Source organism: Lissotriton vulgaris, chromosome 5 (genome assembly GCF_964263255.1).
Source record: "Lissotriton vulgaris chromosome 5, aLisVul1.2, whole genome shotgun sequence".
Taxonomy (NCBI): domain Eukaryota; kingdom Metazoa; phylum Chordata; class Amphibia; order Caudata; family Salamandridae; genus Lissotriton; species Lissotriton vulgaris.
The window spans coordinates 353,611,097-353,634,151 of NC_141693.1; the positions used below are offsets into that span (position 1 = coordinate 353,611,097).

The 23,055-nt window shown below is 49.3% G+C and overlaps 1 protein-coding gene across 1 annotated transcript in view; it reads right to left on the bottom strand.

The window, feature by feature from the left end:
* The window catches only part of HP1BP3 (heterochromatin protein 1 binding protein 3), a 711,194-nt gene that overhangs the window by 492,057 nt on the left and 196,082 nt on the right, over nt 1-23,055 (bottom strand). Inside the window, exon 5 of the mRNA XM_086921633.1 lies at nt 1,047-1,190. Coding sequence (XP_086777759.1) covers nt 1,047-1,190 — 144 coding nt within the window. The remainder of the gene's footprint in view (nt 1-1,046; nt 1,191-23,055) is intronic.

Consider the following 23,055-nt stretch of genomic DNA (forward strand, 5'->3'; position numbering starts at 1 on the left):
AATGGCGGCCGCAAGCTTCCGAAATTTTCGGATTCGGGGGCGTGTATTTGTTGTTCTGAGTGACGGATGACGTCACCGTCGAAAGAACAGCAAAACATACGCCCGAAAAACCGAAAGAGACGGGGCTTGTTTGGAGTGACTCTTCTCCTCCAATGGCTGGCCTCCGTTTAGGAAGCCAGCCAATGGAAGAGAATGGAGGAGAGAGGCGGGTTCAAGCCTCCTTACTCAAAGTCATAAAATCTGTGCCTTCCGGCTGGCAAGCCAGCCATCGGTCCGAGACCTAAAAAAAGGACAAAGCGCCAAATAGTAAGAAAAACAAAAAACAGAGCATTCCGGCTCTAAACTCTAGATGGCATCATAAGCCATGACATATGAATACAGAAAAGATTGACGCTGCAAAGAATATTTTACTGATATGTGCACCAGAATCTCGCACACATTTCAGGGATAGTAAACCTTTCATTAATATCAAAGAGAACTCCTGGTCTAGGAAAATGAGCTGTATCTGGTGAATTCCATGTATTTCAATAAAAATAGATTTGCAATGTAAAACTTCAGCCTGGCGTTTCCGGTCCTGTCCCACAGAATTTTGCCCTACGTGCTGAATCGACATTTATTTTTAAGCTCTCAGATGTTTATAACTTACATTATAATTGAGAGGTTATTATAATTTCAATGGAGATGTAAGATCACAAATAAAAAACAGAATAAATTAATAGAATGACAAGGTTGTTGTAAACTGTACGAAAGAAAGCACAATTTGAGAAAAAGAATGACATATTGGAGCACATTTATCAAAAACAGTTTCACATGGATGCTTGACTGCCTTCGGCTTCTATTATGGAATAAGAGTCCAAGCAGTAGAGAGTATAAAAAATATGGACAGCTTTCCGGATTCTTTTCAGCCGCAGAGTAGAATCTTATCTTAAAGTATCATGAATTTAGAAATGTATACAGGAAACCAACCACTAACAAAAGAAACTGCTATACACATTTTGCAGTACTTTTTTTAAAGATGCATAAGCAATAACAAGCTCATACATTACCTGTCGGATATTGCCCCTCTGTAACTCGCGCTTCAGAGCTTGCTTCAACAGATATCCCCTCCTCTCAAGGTCCAGCGATGGATACTTTTTGATGATATACTTTCGGATCGCCACCACGGAAGCACCACCTTTATGGAAACATGCCTGTAAAACAGAATTCATTTTATCTTAATGTTTGAAGTCTGAAAATTTGTAAATTGACAGATAACATGTAAAAACCAGATTCATTCCAAGAATTGAGATACCACTTAATCTCCAGTTTTAGTCATCTTCTTGCTGCCACACCTAACAAGCATTGGCAGAGCCAATAGGTCTCACTTTTGGGACCTTATAAGTATTTAGTTATGCAGCACAATATCTTTGGTACAACAACATCAACTGTTGCATGGCTAAAGAATATGCTACTTACCAGTATGCATCTGTTCTTGGCATGTAGAGCTGCTGACATTCATATCTGTGCATAGATCGCCGCCTAGTGTTGGGTCCGGATGATTGCACCTTGTTGTTCTGGAAGAATCTTCGAAGTATCACGAGATAGGCGACTCCTCCCCTGGACTACAGTGCGCATGGGCATCTTCTCCATCCTCAGATTGTTTTTCGCCATTGTGGCAGAGATGGAGATAGTAAAGTAAGAGATGGCCATGCAAAAGATAATGCTGCAGCTGCGACAGGCACCGGGGAGGAGGGCGGGCGATATGAATGTCAGCAGCCCTACATGCCAAGAACAGATGCATACTGGTAAGTAGCATATTCCGTTCGAGGCATGTGGGCTGCTGAATTCATATCTGTGCATAGACTGTATAGCAGTATCTCCTCTAGCGGTAGTTACCTGTACCAGCTGCAGTAGTTTGAAGGAATATGCTACGTACCAGTATGCGTCTGTTCTTGGCATGTAGGGCTGCTGACATTCATATCTGTGCATAGATTGCCGCCTAGTGTTGGGTCCGGATGATTGCACATTGTTGTCCTGGAAGAGTCTTCGAAGTATCACAATATACGTGGCTACTCCCCTGGACTACAGTGCGCATGGGCATCCTCTCCATCTTCAGATTGTTTTTCGCCATTGTGGCAAGGATGGAGTGTAATACAGTAAGTGATGACCATGCCTAAGAATGATTCTGAGTGCTACAGCTGCGACAGGCACCGGGGAGTAGGGCGGGCGATATGAATGTCAGCAGCCCTACATGCCAAGAACAGCTGTATACTGGTAAGTAGCATATTCCGTTCGAGGCATGTGGGCTGCTGAATTCATATCTGTGCATAGAATAATGAATAGTTTCTTACCTGTCGGTGTAGTTTTGCAGCTTGAAGATCTTTCTGGATTCACTATGCTGTGCATATTCCGCGGTCTTGTGGTTGGGTCCGGATTCGTAGTCTTTTCTTTTCTTGGTTTTTTTTTTTTTTTTGTAGCCCTTGTGGGCGTCGGCGTCACACCTCCTCGGGTGCATTTCCGGTGACGTCGGCATGCTTCCTGTGGAAGCTCCCACTCTTGGGCGCCATCTTCCGATTCTTTTTTCCGTGTTTCTTTCTTTTCCGAAGTAATGGCAATGTTCTATTCAGGTGATAATTTCTTTACCACTTGTTGTTATACTTTCTTACTTCTTCTCCTCCTATTTTTATCTTTTTTGTTTTTGACCCCCTCCTCTCTCCAGCCTCATCTTTCTGGCGGAGGTGGGTGGGTTCGCTAGTGAATCCAGAAAGATCTTCAAGCTGCAAAACTACACCGACAGGTAAGAACTATTCGTTTTGCAGCGTGAATCTTTCTGGATTCGCTATGCTGTGCATCGATTTCGTAGCGGTCTCTCATTTCCGTGGCGGCTGGGTGGAAGATGAGCTCTGGTTTCTGAATATATGCTGGAGCACCCTTTGTCCGACTTGTGCTTCCTTGTTCATCTGCACATCCACTCAATAGTGTTTCATGAATGTGTGCACCGAAGCCCATGTTGCCGCCAGGCATATGTCTTGTATGTGTGTATTAGCCAGGAAGGCTATTGTAGCCCCCTTTTTTCTGGTGAAGTGGGCGCGTGCCCCCTCTGCCAGTTCTTCTCCTGCCCTTTTGTGGCAGAGTTGGATTGTTTGCGCGATCCATCGTGCAATAGTGGTCTTAGTCACTGCCTTGCCCATGTAACTGTTGGCGAACGACACAAAGAACTGTTTCGTTTTCCTGTGCCCTTTTGTCCTTTCAATGTAATGCATGACCGCCCTTCTGGCGTCCAGGGTGTGCAGAGCCCGCTCTGCGTTAGTTGTTGGTTTTTGGAAAAAACTTGGTATCTGTATGGACTGGTTCATGTGGAACTTGGACACCACCTTCGGCATGAAGTGTGGGTCGGTCCTCATCACCACCCTGTCATTGTGTATTTGTAAGTAGGGCTCCTGTAGCGTTAGCGCTTGCAGCTCGCTCACTCTCCGTAAGTAAGTTTTTGCTACCAGGAAAGCAGTTTTCATAGTTAGCATCTTCAAGGAGGCCTTGTGAAGTGGATCGAAGGGCTCCTTCATGAGTTCCGTCAGGACCACGTTTAAGTTCCATGCCGGTGGTGGTACCCGCTTGGGTGGTGCAATCCTTTTTGCTCCTTCCAGGAACCTCTTTACAACTTGTGAGGTGAAGAAGCTTCTGCCCATCTCACCCCTTGTGTATGCCACTATAGCCGCCAGGTGAACTCTCAAGGAGGACGAGCTGAGGTTTTTCTCCAGTAGGTGTGTCAGGTACTTCAGTACCGTGGAGTCCTTTTTCATTTTGTTCTGGAGTCTTTCCCTCCTGCACCATATCATGAATCTTTTCCACTTTGCGACATAGCACTTCCGTGTGCTGGGCCTTCGTGCCTCCCGAAGGACCCTGAGGGTGCTCTCGGGCAGTCTCAAATGTGCGAACTCTACGTCCTCAGGAGCCATGCTACTAAGCTCATGCTCTCTGGTTCTGGGTGCAGCACCTCTCCGTTCTGCATGGAGAGCAGGTCTTTTCTTCTGGCGAATCTGTGGGGTGCACACTGCGCCATCTCCATGATCTGCGAGTACCATGTCTGCCTCGCCCACTGTGGCGCGACCAGTATCAGGGTCATGGTGCTCGCTCTGCACTTGCTCAGTACTCTGTGCATCAGTGGTATCGGGGGGGAAAGCGTACGCAAATTTCCCGGACCAGTCTATCCATAGGGCATTCCCAAGGGACCCTTCTTCGTGTTGTCTGGATGCGAAGTTTCGGCATTTCGCATTCTGGCGTGTTGCAAACAGGTCCACTGATGGCGTTCCCCACCTGTTGAACAGCCTCCTCGTCTCCTGAGCATTGAGCTCCCATTCGTGGGATGCCGAGGTCTGTCTGCTCAGCTAGTCTGCCTGAATGTTCTCCTCCCCTGGTAGGTGTATGGCTAGCAGGTCTATCTGGAGAGGGATGGCCCACCTCCATATCTCCTGCGCCAGCGTCGAAAGCGTTGATGACTGTGTTCCACCCTGTTTGTTGATGTAGAACATCGCCGTGGTGTTGTCTGTCTGTAGCAACACCCTCTGCCTGTACAGTCTTGTCTGGAAGGCTTTCAGTGCATGGAAGATCGTCTTCAATTCGAGGTAATTGATGTGCTTCGTCGCATCTGCTGGCGTCCAAAGACCCCTCACTTTGAGCTCCTCCATGTGAGCGCCCCATCCCTTCAGGGATGCGTCTGTGAGGATGTTCACTGTGGGAGTTGGGAGTGTTAGAGGTTGTCCCCTTGTTAAGTTCTCCAAGGTCCACCATGCCATCTCCTTCTGCACTGCGTGCGTCACCACCACAAGATCCTCCCAACTGCCCGAAGCCTGTGACCATTGTTCCTGGAGCCATTCTTGCATGGGTCTCATGTGGAGCCGCACATTTGGCACTAGGTGGATGCACGATGCCATCATCCCCATGATCTTGCTCGCAGTCCTCACTGTCCGAGCTTGTCCCTTCCGGTAGAGGTGAGTTTCCTTGACCAGCGCCCTCGCTCTCTTCTCGCTGGGAAACACTTTGCCCTGTAAGGTGTTGATCTCTGCCCCCAGGAAGATCTTCACTTGCTCCGGCTCCATTGATGATTTCTTCCAATGGACGGAGAACCCCAGGTTTATGAGCGTGCTCGTCACTGTATGTGCATGCTGCTTGCACTTCTGGTACGAGTTTGCTTTCACCAGCCAGTCGTCCAGGTAAGGGTATACGTGTATCCCCTGCCTTCGTAGGTGCGCTGCGACTGCCGCGGGGCACTTCGTGAATACCCTTGGTGCTGATTTCAGTCCGAAGGCCAGCGTTGTGAACTGGTAGTGGCCTCCTCCGATTGCGAACCTGAGCATATGCTTGTGCTTCTCGTTCATCGGTATGTGCAGGTAGGCGTCCTTGAGGTCTATCGTGACCATGAAGTCTCCGACCTGCAATTGTGGCAGCACCTCCTGTAGGGAGGTCATTTTGAACTTTTGTGTCCTTATGAATTTGTTGAGGAACCTTAGGTCTAGGATGGGTCTCATTTTGTCGTCGACCTTTGGTACTAGGAAGTACGTTGAGTATATTCCCTTGTTCCTTTCCCTGAAGGGAACTCTCTCTATGGCCCGTTTTTGTAGAAGTTCTTGCACTTCTTCCTGAAGCCTCGCCAGCTGTTCTCTTGCTGGTGGCTTCCCCCTTGGCTTTCTGTTTGTTGGCTTTCTTTCCAACTCCAAGCAGTATCCGAATTGGATGATGTTTAGGATCCATTTGTCTGATGTTATTTCTCTCCATTCTTGGAGATAGAACTTTAATCTTCCTCCCACTGGTGTCATGTGGTCGTAGGTCTCTAGACTGTCGTGACCCCTTCGTACGTGGTGCCCCCTGGGATCTTTCCTGTGGTCGGGCACCCGTAGGTGTCTGAAGTCACTTTGAGGCGGGCTGCTGGCCCCCTCTTCTATTCCGGCCACGGCCATTTCTCCCTCGAAAGGACTGACCTCTTGGCTGGTATTGCCAGGACTGCTTCTGGTGACCTTGCTGAGCCTGAGGGTCTGCCTGGTGCGTCTGCTGGAAGGCCTGGTGCGATGTACCTGGCTGGTTTCCACCTCTCCCGCCGGGCCTCCGTGCCGGAGTGCCTCTTCTGTTGCCTCTGAACTGCAATGCCCCCATGGATCTTGCCGTCTCGTTATCTTTTTTGAGTTGGCATAGTTTGTCGTCCACCGTTGCTCCGAAAAGTGTTTCGCCGTTGAACGGTGTGTTCAGGATACTGTGTTGCACCTCGGGTTTGAACCCTGAGATCCTGAGCCAGGCGTGTCTCCTTTCCGTGACACCCATCATCATGAGCCTGCTGGCGGTGTCTGCTCCGTCCAGGGCCGTCTTAAGGCAAGAATTTGCCGCGTTTTTCCCTTCTTCGACCAATTTTTCGGCCTTTTGCCTGGCATCCTGGGGTAGGTCCTTCACCAACTGCCCCAGCCCCTCCGTGATCTGGTACATGTGCCTGTTTAACAGGGCGTTGGAATTAGCCATGCGCCAGTGGGTCGCGGCATTTCGCTCGATCCTTCTCCCCACCAGATCCATCCTCTTGCTCTCCTTATCCGGTGGTGGGCCCGAGGTTGTGGGTACGCTCGCCCTCTTCCTAGCTGTGGCCGTGATAATGGAGTCAGCGGAGACCTCGCCTCGAATGTAGGCCGGGTCCTTCGAGGAGTGCTTGTATTTCTTCTCTGTTCTGGGAGTTACCGCCTTGCATGTTGCGGGCTCTTTGAACGCTTCCTTTCCCTGAGCCAAGACGCTCTCGAGCATTGGGAGGAACTGGCTTCTTGTTTGTGTTGGGAGCAATGTCTCTAGCAGGAAGTCTGCTTTCTGCTTTTCTTCGTCGAGCTTTAACTTGAATGCAGTTGCGGCTGATTGTATCGCCGAGTTGTATGCCCCGATGTCGTCCGGCGGCGAGGGTCTCGAGGGGTATGAGTCGACCGCCTCTTCCGGGCTCTCGGTGTCGACGTCTAGGTAATCCTCCTCGCGTGGGTCAGAGGTGACCGACTCGGCGTCCACCCTACTGCCCTCTTCGTCCTCATAGCTGTAATCCTCATAGGGATTCTCTTCAGCTTCCCGGTCGTCGACCATCTCGTCGCTAGGCACATGGTCGTCGACCCGTTCCTCTTCCTCCTCGACCAGATCTAGCACGGCGTGCTTGGTCTTGTGTGGAATCGTGAAGGCACTCATCTCGGCGGCGACTTCCTTTCTCCGCTGCAAGAGACTTGCCATCTCGGCTTCTAGCCGACGTCTTTTCCTTTACACCTCGGCCGCGTGTTCGGCTTCGGAACGTTCGGCCCCTCTCTTCGTCGCCTGGTTCGGCGGCGAGATTTTCGGCGTCGACGGCTTGGACGTCGAACTGGCTTTCGGGTCCTTGGACGGTGCCGAGGCTTTAGGGTCTTTCTCCCTCGACGTCGATCGGTCCCTTTCGGCGACGATCTTCGACGCTTTCTGCTGGTCAACAGCTTTCGGCGCCAGGGCCTCCTTCTCCGAGGATCCGCTGGGCCTGCTTGTGGTCGCGGACGGCAGATGTCGGTGCGTCGGCGCCTTCGGGCTCTTGGCCTCGTACTTTCGAGACTCAGAGTCTCTCGTGTTCTTGTGGGACGTCGAGTCTCCTACCTTATCAGGTGTCTTCTTGTAATCGGTCTCTACGACCGTGTAGCTGTTGTCTTCGGCGGCAGCGTTGTCCTCCTCCTGTGAGGAAATCCCCAGCTCGTACAGCGATGGCGTCGGGGATTTTCCGTCGAGGGCGGCGTGTGCTACCCGTTGTCTCTTCCTCACACGAAGGGTCTTCTGGGCGAAGACGGCGCAGGCGTTGCAGTCCTCGCTTCTGTGTTCTACCGGTAGGCAAAGGTTGCAAACCGGGTGCTGGTCTTTCTGCGCGTACTTGTGTCTGCAGTTCGGGCAGAACTTGAACGGCGTGTTGTCCATCCTCGTGCGTTCAGGCCTCCCTGACCGCGTGGACGTCGACGATCGTCGAAGTTCTCGAGGTATTCACCTTCTTTCCTCTTCGTCAATGTTCTGTGAAGTCTTCTTTAGTCTTCTTCTTCCAATATCTCCTCCAACTTCCTCTCTTTTCAGTACTTTCTCCAAAAATGTCTGGAGCCCAACGGGAACGATCCAGACCAGACCGCGGAAAAAAGAATCTGAAGATGGCGCCCAAGAGTAGGAGCTTCCGCAGGAAGCATGCCGACGTCACCGGAAATGCACCCGAGGAGGTGTGACGCCGACGCCCACAAGGGCTACAAAAAAAAACAAAGAAAAGACTACGAATCCGGACCCAACCACAAGACCGCGGAATATGCACAGCATAGTGAATCCAAGATTCACACGGCAAAAATAGCAGTTACCTCCTTAGCGGTGGTTGCCCGTGCCAGCTGCAGCAGTCTGAAAAAAGGTTTTGAGAACAGCCTGTCCTACAGCAGCTTGCTGTTTGGAGTGTACATCTACGCAGTAGTGTTTGATAAATGTATGTATGGTGGTCCATGTGTCTGCTCTACATATATCCTCTTGGGGAATGTTACCTAGGAAAGCCATGGATGCCCCTAACTTGCGTGTGGAATGCGCTCTTGGGGGAACTGTTAATGTGCGTTTAGCTTTTTGATAACAGATTTGTATGCACTTAATCCATCTGGCTATACCTGATTTGGAAATGGGGTTGCCTTTGTGTTGTGGAGAGAAGGCAACAAACAGTTGTTTAGTCTTTCTAAAATCCTTTGTCCTGTTGATGTAATACAGGAGAGCTCTTTTAACATCTAAGGTGTGCAGTGCTCGGTCTGCCACAGAATCTGGATTCGGGAAGAAAACTGGCAGTTCTATGGTTTGATTAATGTGGAACTGCGACAACACCTTAGGCATGAATTTAAGGTTGGTACGTAGCACTACCCTATTCGCATGAATCTGTATGAAAGGCTCTTGAATAGTTAGGGCTGAAGCTCACTAACTCTTCTAAGCGATGTGATGGCTACCAGAAAAGCCACTTTCCATGTAAGAAACTGTATCTCACAAGAGTGAAGAGGTTCAAAGGGTGGTCCCATTAGCCTGGTGAGAACTATGTTTAGGTTCCAGACAGGTGAAGAGGGTGTCTGGGAGGGATCACTCTCTTGAGTCCTTCCATAAAAGCTTTAATGGCAGGCACCCTGAAAAGGGAAAGATGCTGCCTGTTTTGAAGATATGCTGTCATGGCGGCCAAATGTATCCTGATGGAACTATATGCCAGATTGCATCTGTATAGATGCAACAAATAACATATGATGTTTTGCGTGGACGCATCTAGAGGAATAATGTCATTATTGGAACAGTAAATGACAAATCGCTTCCATTTGGCCGCATAGCATGCCCTAGTTGTAGGTCGTCTTGCCTCCTTGATGATGTTCATGCAGTCAGGGGGCAAGTTGAGGTATCCAAACTCTATGACCTCAGGAGCCATATTGCAAGGCTCAAATGTTGTGGATCTGGGTGCTGAATGTCTCCATGGCTCTGAGTGAGGAGACTGGGCGTGAGGCGCAGCCGTTGGTGAGGCACCACTGAAAATTCCAGGAACGTGGTGTACCAGGCCTGCCTTGCCCACGTTGGAGCAACCAGGATGAGCGTCATGGAGTGCTGCCGCAGTTTGCGTGCCACTAGCGGTATGAGCGGTGCTGGAGGAAAAGCGTACGCAACTCTGCCTGACCAGTTCATCCATATCGCATTGCCTTGAGACTGCGGGTGTGGGAACCTGGCGGCGAAGGTTTGGCATTTTGCGTTTTCCTTTGTGGTGAATAGGTCTATCTCTGGATGACCCCACTGCTGGAAATGTGGTTGGAGCACCGAGGGGTGTATCTCCCACTCGTGCATCTGATGGCTGTGCCTGTTGAGCAGGTCCGCCATCTGGTTGTCCTTGCCTGGGAGATGTTCTGCCATGAGGAACATTTTTCTTTGAATCGCCCACTTCCACTTGCTCTGGGCTAGATGAGACAATTGTGGAGAGTGTGTGCCTCCCTGCTTCTGGATGTAATACATGGCAGTCATGTTGTCCGTCCGGATCAGCACGACTTTGTTGCACAAGTGCAATTTGAATGCCTTTAGTGCCATAAAGATTGCCATCAGCTCCAACAGGTTGATATGCATCTTTTGCTGCTGCGTCGTCCATAGTCCCTGTACGGTATAATGGAGGACATGCGCTCCCCAGCTCTGGAGAGATGCGTCTGTTGTGAGCACTATTTGTGGGACAGGCTCCTGGAACGGTCGTCCCCTGCAAAGGTTTTGTGTGTTCCACCAATGCAGAGAGTTTGTTTGCACGACCGGTCACCAACACTAGGTCTTTCAGATGTCCATGAGCCTGGTTCCACTGTTGTGCCAAGCACTCCTGAAGCGGACGCATGTGTAGCCTTGCGTGCTGGACTATAAAGATGCAGGAGGCCATCATACCTATCAGCTGCATGGATACCTGCGCTGGGAGTGAGTGTTGGGGTCTGAATTTCTGAGTTAGCAATTGCATGCTGTTGACTCGGGCAGAGTTTGGCTGCGCTGTTGCTGTCAGAGTGTTTATTGTCGCACCTAGGTACTGTTGTACATGTGAGGGCTGAAGGTCTGATTTGGGGTAATTCAGTGACAATCCTAGACAGTGTAGGAGGTGAATTTGTGCAGGACATGTGGCTGGCACATTGCTGGGCTGACTTTGCTTGGATAAGCCAGTCGTCCAAGTAAGGATAGACATGGATGTGTTGTCTTCGAAGGTGCGCAGCCACTGTTGCTAAGCACTTCGTGAACACCCTGGGGGAACTAGTTATCCCGAAAGGCAGGACCTTGAACTAGTAATGCAGGTTTTTGACGGTAAACCTGAGATATTTCCTGTGACCTGGGTGAATGGGAATGTGGAAATATGCATCCTTTAGGTCTAGGGTTGCTAGGAAGTCCCCCCGACTGAGCAATGGCAGAACTCGCTGAAAAGTCAGCATGTGAAAATGTTCTGACAAGATGTACTGGTTCAGGGGTCTGGGGTCTGAGGTCTAGAATGGGCCGGAGAGACCCGTCCTTCTTTGGGATTAAGAAGTACGGTGAGTACACCCCTGTACCCTGCTGTTCTAAAGGCACGAGTTCTATGGCCCCTTTTTGCAGCATGCAGATTACTTCTTGCTGCAATAAGTGCATGTGCTCTGCCAACATAGGACAGTGCCTTGGGGTATGTTGGAAGGAGTGGAGGTTAGTTCCAGACAATAGCCGTATTGAATAAGTTGTCTCACCCACCTGTCTGTGGTAATGCCTTCCCAGACTGGCAGGAACGGCTGGAGTCTTCCCCCGACCGGTGTTATATGGTCTGGGGGCAGTGACAAGGCGCAACTGTTTATTGGTGGCGGAGGATCTGGAATTGTTATTTCCACGTCCTCTGCCTTTGATGCTGTTCCCACGATATCCAGCCCTGTTATTCTTGTTATAGGTGGTCTGTGTGCTCCCCTTGTTGTATTGGGCTTGCTGCGATGCTTGACCTCTAGAGGCTCCCCTGTTACCGGAGCGACGAAAGGACCCGCCCCTGAACTGTTGTGACTGCAGAGCCCCCATGGATTTTGCTGTCTCAGTGTCTTTTTTAATCTTTTCAAGGGTCGTGTCTACATCAGGACCAAAAAGAAAGTCAGGGTGCTGGCTGATTGAGCAAAGTTGTTTGGATCTCTGGTTTAAAACCAGAGATGCGGAGCCAGGCATGTCGTCTCAGCATTACACTAGTGTTGATGGCCCTAGCTGCAGTGTCTGCTGCATCGAGTGCACACTTGATGGATGCATTTGAAATCAACTTTCCTTCCTGTATTAGCAGTTCTGCTCCCTCCTTATAAACATCAGGCAGGTGTTGTAGGAGCTGCTCTAACGGGTCGTAGTGAGCCCTATCATATCTGGCTAATAGGGCCTGTGTATTTGAGATCCTCCAAATATTAGCCGCTTGAGCCGCTACACGTTTGCCAGAAGCTTCCAAGATTTTGGATTCTTTGTCCGGAGGAGGAGCATCACCACTTGTTTGAGAGTTTGCTCTCTTGCGAGCATTAGCCACTACTAGGGAGTCCAATGGGAGCTGGCCTTTAATGTACGTAGGGTCCACAGGCGCAGGCCGGTATTTCCTTTCAATCCTTGGGTTTACAACCCTTGCCCTTGTGGTCTCCTTGAAAATGTCAGTAGCATGTTTAAGGACACCCTTTAGCATAGGCAATGTCTTTACTGATCTTTCTGAGGTTGAGAAGGTATCAAACAGAAAGACTTCCTCCACTGGGTCAGCGTGCATTTCCACGTCATGGTTATTGGCTGCCCTTTCAATCAATGCATTAAACGCCGCCGTTTCTTCAGTAGGCGAGGTCTTGACAGAATAGGACTGAGTATCAGGCGTGGTGTGTGGCTCATCAGTGTCAACAGGGTCAGTCCAGGGTTGAAGTTCCTCTTGATCTGCGTCATCCTCATTGTATCCCTCCCCTATATCCTCATTGGTGTGTGTGGGAGAATAGGCATAGTGTTGTGCATATGACTCCACAGGTTCAAAGAGAACAGGTGAGGTGGTAGAATCCCTTTTCCTTTTGAGAGGGATTTTGTATGACTCCAAAGGATGTTCTGGAACGATTTTCCGTTTGTGAATGGTGAGTCTGCCAGAATCCGAGTTGATGAACAGCTTCGACTGGTTGTCATATGAGGGTGCCTGGAACACCACCTCCTCCTGAATGGACTGAGACCTGGAAAGTACTGACTCCTTCTTGGACGTCTCGGTACTCTCTGTGGCTCGAGCGCTGTGGGTCGAGCGGTTGGGGTCAGTCCGTATTTAATTGGTGGAGGAAGCACTGGAGACGAACCAACCTTTTTTGAGGGTGGCGTTGTCTTCGATCCAACTGACTTCGATGGATCACCAGCTTGCTTGCCGCCTTGCGTCGACTCGAGCTCCTGGTGCGCAGCAGGCACGGTCTTTTGCTTTGACCCGATATGCTCTTTCGGGTCGGGTTTGTTCTTCGACTCGAAGGCCTTGCTTAACAGTGGCTTGGAGGATGTAAGGTTCGGATCAACAGTCTTTTTAGCCTTAAGTCCCTTGCCAGTGTCGCCATGTTTGGACGTCGACGTTGACAGCGTCAAAGCGACGTGCTTAACCGTCGAGACAGGCTTCGGCGCCCGCTCTTCGGGCCGACGCCCCCTTGTGACCCCGAAGGATCGATGACACTTAAGACTTGATCGGAGCCGACGAATCCGAGGCCGTCAATCCGAGAACGGTCTTCAGCAGTTTCGGTTTCGATTTTGCACCTGTCGGTTTCGGTTTTAATGGATCGACCGATGGCTCCTTAGTAGTATTCTTAGCCGGGCCTTGACGCGGGGCTGTAGAATGTGAATTAAGATCTTGGCTAAGGCCTTCCGGCGATGCCTCGACCTGAGCCGTAGAGAGTACAGTGTCAGTATTGGGCCCCGCGACTGCGGGTGGGCTTTGCTCATCGCTTGAGTCGTCATCGACGGCTCCGATGGCCTCTGCGTCGTCTCCTACCTCGACGACGTCTTCTTCATGGACGTAGTCTTCTTCGTCCACATCGAAGGTAGAGTCTTGCTCCGACTGCTGGTCAGGATCCTCTTCATCCACGCCTTCATCGGCCTCGAAGATGTTCTCCGTTTTCGGCGCTGATTGTCGTGCGGCGCGTCAAAGTCGAAGCGTCTTCTTTGACCGGAACTTGGAACAGGCCATACAGCTGGCCTCGTCGTGGTCAGGAGATAAACATTTATTGCACACTGGGTGCACATCAATGTGAGGGTATTTGGAGTTGCAAACGGGGCATCTCTTGAACGGGCTCCGTTCTATCGTCGATCGTTGTTGGGGCCTTTGGTGTCGAAAGGCAAACGGCCGTCGACGTCCTGTTCGAAGAACTGGATCAAGTACAGGCACCGAACAATACCGACACCTGAAGGCCTTTTGGCTTTGCGAAAAGTGTTTTATATCGATTCCGAACTTGAGTCAAGAAAGTACATCCGAACCCAATGGCGGAAAAAAACAATCTGAAGATGGAGAGGATGCCCATGCGCACTGTAGTCCAGGGGAGGAGCCACTTATCTCGTGATACTTCGAAGACTCTTCCAGGACAACAATGTGCAATCATCCGGACCCAAGACTAGGCGGCTATCTATGCACAGGTATGAATTCAGCAGCCCACATGCCTCGAACACAGAGTTTTGAGGACAGCCTGGCCTACAGCAGCTATGCTTTGCTTGTACGGCTACACAGTAGTGTTTTGTGAAAGTGTGTATAGTAGACCACGTGCCTGCTCTACATATGTCTTCAAGAGGAATATTGTTTCATGCAGAAAGGTTTTTTGTGTCAATTAAGTCCTGGGCGCACAGCCTATTATAAAAGCACTGAGAGGCAATATCCGTTGTGCAGATGGGTGAGTGGAAAACCTAATAATCACTCAAAAGTTCAACCAGAGAACTGGCAAAACACAAATATACATACGAAGATACCCTATGCACACACAAAGTATTAATATACACGTAGGTGGTAGTATGCACAACAGTAAACAAATGATGTAGCAGAGAAGCGGTCCGAATCCTTGAATGATTTAGTTCTGTTCACATAATAAAGCAGAGCTCTCTTTACATCTAGTGTGCGTAGGGCTCTTTCAGCTACCGACTGTGGATTTTGGAAGAACACTGGCAGTTCTTTTGTTTGATTAATATGGAAAGTGGGTATCACCTTTGGCATGAACTTTTGGTTTGTTCTAAGTACTACCCTGTTAGCATGTATCTGCATGAAGGGTTCTTGAATTGTTAGTGCTTGTAGATCGCTAACTCGCCTGAGTGAAGTAATGGCAATTAAGTAATGGCAATCAAGAATGCCACCTTCCATGTTAAGAATTGTAATTCGCATGAGTGTAGAGGTTCGAAAGGAGGTCGCATGAGCCTGGTGAGTACTATATTTAGGTTCCAGACTGGTGAAGGTGGGTGTTTTGGAGGAATCACCCTTTTGAGACCCTCCATAAAAGCCTTGATTGCTGGTACCCGAAACAGTGAAAGGTGTTGTCTGTTTTGGAGATATGCTGCTATAGCAGAGAGGTGTAGTCTTATAGAAGAGTATGCTAGGTTGCATCTTTGAAGATGCAATGGGTAACATATAATGTTCTGTATGGAAGCATCTAATGGGTTGATTTGGTTATTGTTGCAGTAAATAACAAATCTCTTCAATTTAGCTGCATAGCATGCTCTAGTAGTTGGTCTTGCGTCCTTAATGATATTCATGCAGTCTGGAGGCAACTTAAGGTATCCAAATTCTAAGACTTCAGGAGCCAGATCGCTAGGTTCATCTGATTGGGATCTGGGAGTCTGATTTTTCCATGGTTCTGAGTTAAAAGATGGGGTGCGAGGCGTGATGAGGAACTACTGAAAGCTCCTGGAACGTTGTGTACCATGGCTGTCTCGCCCATGTGGGAGCAACTAGGATCATTGTGAGTGACTGTTGCCGTAGTTTGCATGCCACCAGCGGAATCAGTGGTACTGGGGGAAAAGCGTACGCAAATCTGCCTGACCAGTTCATCCATATCGCATTGCCCTGTGACAACGGATGTGGGAACCTGACGGCAAAGTACTGGCATTTTGAATTTTCTTTTGTGGCAAACAGGTCTATCTCTGGGTGACCCCACTTTTTGAAGAATGGCTGGAGAACTTGGGGGTGAATCTCCCATTCGTGTAGTTGTTGGCTGTTTCTGCTGAGCAGATCAGCTATTTGATTGTCTTTTCCTGGGAGGTGTTCTGCCAGGAGAAAGATGTTTTTTGGAATTGCCCACTTCCATACGCTCTGTGCCAAGTGGGACAGCTGTGGAGAGTGTGTTCCTCCTGGTTTCTGGATATAGTGCATGGCTGTCATGTTGTCCGTCCGGATCAACACAGTCAAGCTGTACAAGTATTTTTGGAATGCTTTCAGGGATAGGAATATTGCTAGCAACTCTAGTTGATTGATCTGCAGTCTCTTTTGTTTGATTGTCCAATGCCCTTGTACTGTGTATTGAAGTAGGTGGGCTCCCCAACTGGTCAGTGATGCGTCCGCTGTTAGTACTAGTTGTGGAACTTGATCTTGGAACAGTCGCCACTTGGAAAGGTTTTGTGGGTTCCACCACTGCAGAGAGTTGTTAACGCAACTGTCTACCAACACTAGGTCTTTTAGTAGTCCTTGAGCTTGTTCCACTGTCTTGCAAGGCACTCTTGCAGTGGACGCATTTGAAGTCGGGCATGGGGGACAATGGATATGCAAGAGGCCATCATGCCTATGAGCTGCATGAAGACTCGAGCTGGCAAAGAGTGTTGTGGCAGAAATTTGCGAATGAGCATTTGCATGCTGGTTATCCTCGCCGAGTTTGGATATGCCTTTGCAACTGAGGTATTGTGAGAAGTTGGCCTAATATGCAGTGCTCACTATTCTAGTGATCACTATGTATCAGTCCAAACAACCCTTATGGTGATTGGTTGTAAGTCAACCTTATAGACCAGCTATCCTAGTAGCGTGGATACGAGCAGTCTTCGGGCTAAACTCTAGAGGGCGTATTAAGCCAGCTGTTATACCATCACATATACCCCTTGAACACCAAGTGAAAGGACACCACACAAGTGTTATGAAAATTAACAGTGTATTTATTTAGATCACAACAGCCCTGTACTCTTTATGAGGACAGGGTACTAAGCACACAACAAAACTCTTACGAAAATACTTTAAGTTGCACAATTTACACAAATGCCCGAGGGGCACGAAAAACCATATACTATGAAAGTGGAATGCGAAATTACTAGCAGGTAAGTACTGGACTAATAGGCTTTGGAATCGCTAGGACTACGTTACTGAACCTTCAGATTACTAGTAGGAGGCCTAGGGGTCTCGGGTGCAGAGTGTGCACTCTCAGGCAGGATGCAGGACAAAGTCTATGGAGGCTAGTAAAAGCAAAGTTAGTGTTCTCGGGCGAACCCGACTAGGTAGGTCGAAAACGACAGTGGATCTGGACCCTTGGATAGTGAGGCTATGCTGGGGCACCGAAATGCCGAAGTTACCTAGCCCAGGGGCTGCAGCTGCATAGGTCTGAAAAGACGTCGGGAATCCTCGTTGACGAACCAGGAGCCTGAAGAAAGAAGTTGCTGGCAGGCGACCAGTGAAGATTGTTCGATGGATCCAAGCCTGGATCGAAGATGGATGACACCTGAAAGCAGAGGGGACCAAGTTCTTAATCACTAGCCAGTGATCAGATGGCACCAGGATGGCACCGGATAGTAGACACCTCGACCAGGTGAGTGGGCGACGCTGGGCTCTGCAGTCTCACGGACCAGGAGGCGTTGTTGGCGACCAGGATGGAGGTGCGAGCTGTCCCACGATGGTTGATGCTGTTGACGTCGCTGGACCCAGGATTGGGGCAACAAGTTTTGGCAAATTCAAGCCCACGCGGTGGGCCTAAAATGGCGTCTGGAGTGGACCAGGAGGGTCCGGGGTGCTCCTCTTTTGGAAGGGAGCAGGGGCCAGTCTGGAGCAACCAGACTAGCAGTGGTGATGGCGTCGTCGGGAAGGCCACAAGCCAGCGGGCTAGTAGCCAGACAACGCGGTGAGCAGCCTCAAAGCAGAAGGGCCCCAAGCAGATCTCGTGGATGCTGGGGGGCTGGTCTTCGGTGCTGGAGCTGCTCAGGGTCGGGGCTTCTCGGACCCCAAAGCACTCACCAGGGGATCCCTCGGCGGTCGTGCTGGATAGAAGTCGTGCAGTTCTGATGATGGCCGGTCCCTCGAGGTCTCGTCGCACCTACGGTTCCCAGCTTAGCTGTAGAGGTAGGTAGAGGTCAGAGGTGCCAGGGAAGCCGGGTCTCGTCGAGCTGGTCAGTCGGATTCCGGAGGAAGGACGTGCAGCAAACCGCAGAGTTCTTAGATGGTGCCTGCGGGTGCAGGGTGACTACTCCTTAGCCACAAGGGAGAAATCTTGAGAAGAAGTCGAGAGTTCCTTTCGTAGAAAGTAGTTTCTTGATTTAAAGATGATCTAATTTGGAAGGGTCCCCGCTCCTGCCTTTATCCTAAAGAAAGGGGTGGGTACGCTGCAGTGTCAGCTGCGTCAAGCGCACATTTAATGGAGGCGTTTGTAATAAATTTGACCTCCTGTAGGAGGTCATTAGCTTGGGCTTTGAAAGGCTCAGGCAGGTGTTGCATTAAACGTTCAAACTGGTTATAGTGTGCTCTTTTGTAACGAGCTAGTAGAGCTTGTGTATTTGCAATTCTCCAGGAATTGGAAGCCTGCGATGCTACCCTTTTACCCGAGGCCTCTAGTATTTTGGACTCTATCAGGAGGTGGAGCTTCTCCTGTTGTCTGTGAGTTGGCCCTTTTGCGTACATTAGCCACTACTAGTGAGTCTAATGGTAACTGACCTCTGATATAAGTAGGGTCTGTAGGGGCCGCTCTATATTTCTTTTCAATCCTGGGATTGATAACGCGTGCCCTGGCTGTATCTTTAAATATATCTGGCGCGTGTTTAATACCCCTTTCAACATAGGAAGTGTTCTGACATTTTTCTCTGAAGTAGGGAATGTGTCAAATAAAAATTCTTCGTCTATAGGGTCATTGTGCAGGTCTACGTTGTGGTACAGCGCTGCCCTATCTATTAGCTGGTTGAAGACAATGGTGTCGTCAGTAGGAGACGGCTTTGTTGGGTATGAGGAGGAGTGAGGGATGGGATGCGTGTCATATGGATCAGTCGGATCATCCCATGGTTCATTTTGAGGGTTAGGATCCTCTGGATAGTCATAATCATGTTGAGGATCTTCTCCTGTGTCGCCCTCATTGTCAGAGTAAGGAGCAAAAGACGTAGTAGGCATAGTGGGATGGAAAGGAATGAAGGGTCTAGAGGGAGAAGTCCCAAAGTCCTTTTTCTTTAGAGGAATGGGGGAATGAGAGTCGTGTCCAATGGCCTCTTCTTCCTGTGTAGGATTGTGACCAGTCTCAGGGTTTATATATATTTTTGCCTGATCCTCTGATGGATCTGGATGGAAGAGTTCTTCTTCCACTGTCCGTGGCTGTGTCTTTGACTTCTTTGGCTTCTTTGGCTCGACTATTGCCGCCGGGTAGATAACCTTTTTTGGATCGACGACTTTCAGTGCCTTATTGCTCTTTCTTGGCTCGGCCTCTTTGTCCGGGTCGACGAGTGATTGCAGATCGACCAGATCGTTAGGTTCGATATGCTTTCTGTGCTCAACAGGTTTTTTAGGTTGACTGTGTTTTGCCGAGTAGGTGACTTTTTTCGGATCGATCGGTCTTTTAGGAGCACTTGTCTTTGGTTCGATGCCTTTCTTTGGTTCGATAACCTTCTCTGGCTGGGCCACAGGCTTCAGTACGACGCCCTTTGTGTCGACGACCTTCTTCGGTTCGACGACCTTCAGCACATCGGCCTTCTTTGGGTCGACTGCTTTCTTCGGTTCGGCGCCCTTCGGGTCGGCGGCCTTCTTTGGCTCGACGGCCTTCTTTGGCTCGACGGCCTTCTTTGGCTCGACGGCCTTCTTTGGCTCGACGGCCTTCTTTGGCTCGACGGCCTTCTTTGGCTCGACGGCCTTCTTTAGTTCGACGGCCTTCTTTGGTTCGACGGCCTTCTTTGGTTCGACGGCCTTCTTTGGTTCGACGGCCTTCTTTGGTTCGACGGCCTTCTTCGGGCCGACGGCCTTCTTCGGGCCGACGCCCTTAGGCTGTACGGCTTTCTTTGGTTCGACGCCCTTCGGGTCGACCACCTTTTTGGGATCTAGAACCTTCTTTGGGATAACGTTACTTGGACCTGGGGTCTCTGAAGGCTTAATCTTTGTTTTCGGAGCAGAGCCAGACGGGGGGCTGCTGAATGATGTTTTGGATCTTGGCTAAGGCCTTTTGGCGATGCCTCGACCGGAGCCTTTTGTACCGGGGTAATTGGTGTCTGGGCTAATGTACTCACAATTTGCCCCGGTGGGATCTCGTCGTCTAAGTCAGAGTAGTCCTCGACGGTGACGATCTCCTGTTCCGAATCTTCAGCTTCTGGAAGTTCTTGGTCATCATCGAAGATGTTGTCTGGTTCCGGTGCCTGTCGCTGCATCTCTTGCCTAGCGGCCCGTCGAATCCGGATGGTTTTCTTCGAACGGAATTGGGCACAGGCTGGGAAGTTTCTTCCTTATGGTCTGGTGATAGGCACTTGTTGCATACTGAGTGTTTGTCAGTATGCGGGAACTTGGTGGCATTGTGGGCACCTTTTGAACGGTCTCCTTTCCATCGGCAGCAGGCACACATGGCATCGAAAAGGCGCAACGGCCCACGTCAACGACAAATTCGAGATGGAAAGTTTGATGAGTACCGAGCGAAAACAATACCGACGAAGTCGAAGGCCTTTTGGCCTCTAGAAAAGTTTAGTTTTGATTCCGAAGTTGGAGTACAGGAATAACATCCGAACCCAATGGCGGAAAAAAACAATCTGAGGATGGAGAAGATGCCCATGCGCACTGTAGTCCAGGGAAGAAGACTCTTCCAGGACAACAAGGTGCAATCATCCGGACCCAACACTAGGCGGCGATCTATGCATAGATTTGAATTCAGCAGCCCACATGCCTCGAACACACTTATAAGGTTCCAAAGGCGAGACCTATGGGCTATGCCAATGCTTGTTTTCTTTGCCTCGTAACACTCCATACAGTGCTCGTGGTTTGTTTTTTAATGCAGTTTTATATAGTGTGAACCCCACCCCAATGTATTATCAAAGCACTTTATATGAGCACCAGTTAGTCTGCACAAGACCATGTTCTTTTTTGTAGAAGGGAGATAAAGTAATTTGCTGAGTTGCCCAAGATCACAGGATGTTGCTCCAACGTCGAAAGAATGCTTTACGTGGGTGCCAGTTACTTTTTGCAAAGGACACATTGTTTTTGTCTAAACAGGGAAATTAAATGATTTGCTCAAGATCACAGGATGTTGTGCCAACGTCAAGATTTGAACTGGTTTTCTAGCTCTGTAGTCGCCAGATCTGTGCGTGCAAGCCACAGGGCATCCTCTGGTGCCATCTGTAGTCTGTGAGATAAGGCTCCCAGACTTGCAAATTAAAAGTAGTCTGTCCCCAATTGCATCCCAGCAACGAGTTTTAAAGCTCCACCTTGTGTGTGTGTGTGACTACATCGTGCAGACTATGAGGCTGCCACACCTTGTGGCTTAAGTCCTGTACTTCCGTCCGTGATTCCACATCCCAAGTGATGCGACCCTCTTTTACTCAGAAATACACATGCTACAAACAAAACATTTTCCTCAGCATAACGAGAGACTTTGATGGCTTAATAAATGGCTGCTGTGTGTACTGCAAAGTGAGAAGGATCGCTCCCTTAAGCAAGAGGTGGCTGAATGAAAGCTGTACATGATGCACTCTCTCCCTCAACTGTAAATATCAAGTTGTGACTGAGGTGTGCTACTAGTAGCATTGGAAAACAAGACGGGGTGACGAAGAGTGATAGGAAATGAGAGATGTACACATGGGATGGAGAGGAGGGAGAAACAGACAGGATAGATTGGGTGAGAAGAGAAAACTGGATAGACGAGGCATGGGGAGGAGCAGGAGACACGTGGATAGGACTGGATCTGGAGGCAGCATGAAACTGGAGAGACAGACATGGGAGGGGAAGAAGATGTATATGCAGAAGACCTGAGAAAACAAGAGTGAAAACTATGGGGAAACGGTAAAACTGGAGAGGCTAGAGGTGTGCACAGAAGACACGAATATATGGATGTAGGCGAGTCAAGAGGAAGGAACCCTAGGAAGCTGGGGATGCAGACGTGTAGAAGGACACAGACAGGCCACGCGTGGGAGAGAAGGAAAAGTGATCGATAAGGGGACATGGGGAGGGCTGAGAGAAATGGGGCTGGAAAAGAAGGAGAGAACACTTGTGGTTATAAGAGCTTTGAAGAGAGACACGAAAGGGAAAGAGAAAAAGGCGCGCGGCCGCGAGACGCGCTCTGTGGTGGGGAGGGGAAGGGGCTAGCAACAGAGGCCGAGCGAGGAGTGCGCGCGCGCGGGGGGGGGGGGGGGGGGGGGAGGATTGGAGGAGTTTAAAAACTTTGTCTGACACAAATTGTGCATCAGTGGTGTCAAATGCTTAGGACCACACAATAATATATAATTTTGAATACTCTACAGTTCAACAAAACCCTTTACGGCACAATTACCCTCTCATACCTACCGCCCAAGCCCTCAAGGGTATATTGGGTTGCTCATTCTTAGTTGACGTAAGGCTTAATGAGCCATGAAAAAAGGCAGATAGCAGTTGCGCGCGTAACCGCAAGCTTGAGGCCTGCAAAAGCCTCTGGTAGCACTTTGAAAAGCCACTAACTAAATTTTTTGCAGTGTAGCACATGCGCTGGTTCAGGCGAGACCTAAAAAAAACGAACAATTATTATCATTTGCAATGGTAATAGCTCAAACTTTCAGTAAAGCGAGACCTATTGCATTGTAAATGCTTGTATAGAAGCAGCACCATTTCTTTTAGAGAAAAACAAATAGTTTCTTACCGGTCAGTGTAGTTTTGCAGCTTGAAGATCTTTCTGGATTCACTATGCTGTGCATTATTCCGAGGTCTAGTGGTTGCGTCCGGAATCGTAGTTTTTTATTCTTTCTTTTCCATAGCCCAGGTGGTAGTCGATGTCCCACATCTTGATGTCCTTCCTGTGACGTCGGCGCGCTTCCTGCAGAAGCTCCCACCCTTGGGCTCCATCTTTAGATTCTTTTTTTCTTGTTTAGTGTTATGTTTGTTCATCATTTTCCAATCTTTCCAAGGTCTTCCTTAATGTAAGGAATTACAGCTTTGTCTCTTTACAATGTCTGAATATATATTGTCTTTGTATTTCCTCCTCCTGCCTCATCTTTCTGGCGGAGGTGGGTGGGTTCGCTAGTGAATCCAGAAAGATCTTCAAGCTGCAAAACTACACCGACAGGTAAGAAACTATTCGTTTTGCAGCGCTGTAGTCACTATGCTGTGCGTAGACTTTTTAGCGGTTTGTTATGTTTGTGGTAGCTGGGAGGAAGATGAGCGTTGGTTGTTGAATATATGTTGAAGCACTCTGTCCTACTTGTGCTTCCTTGTTC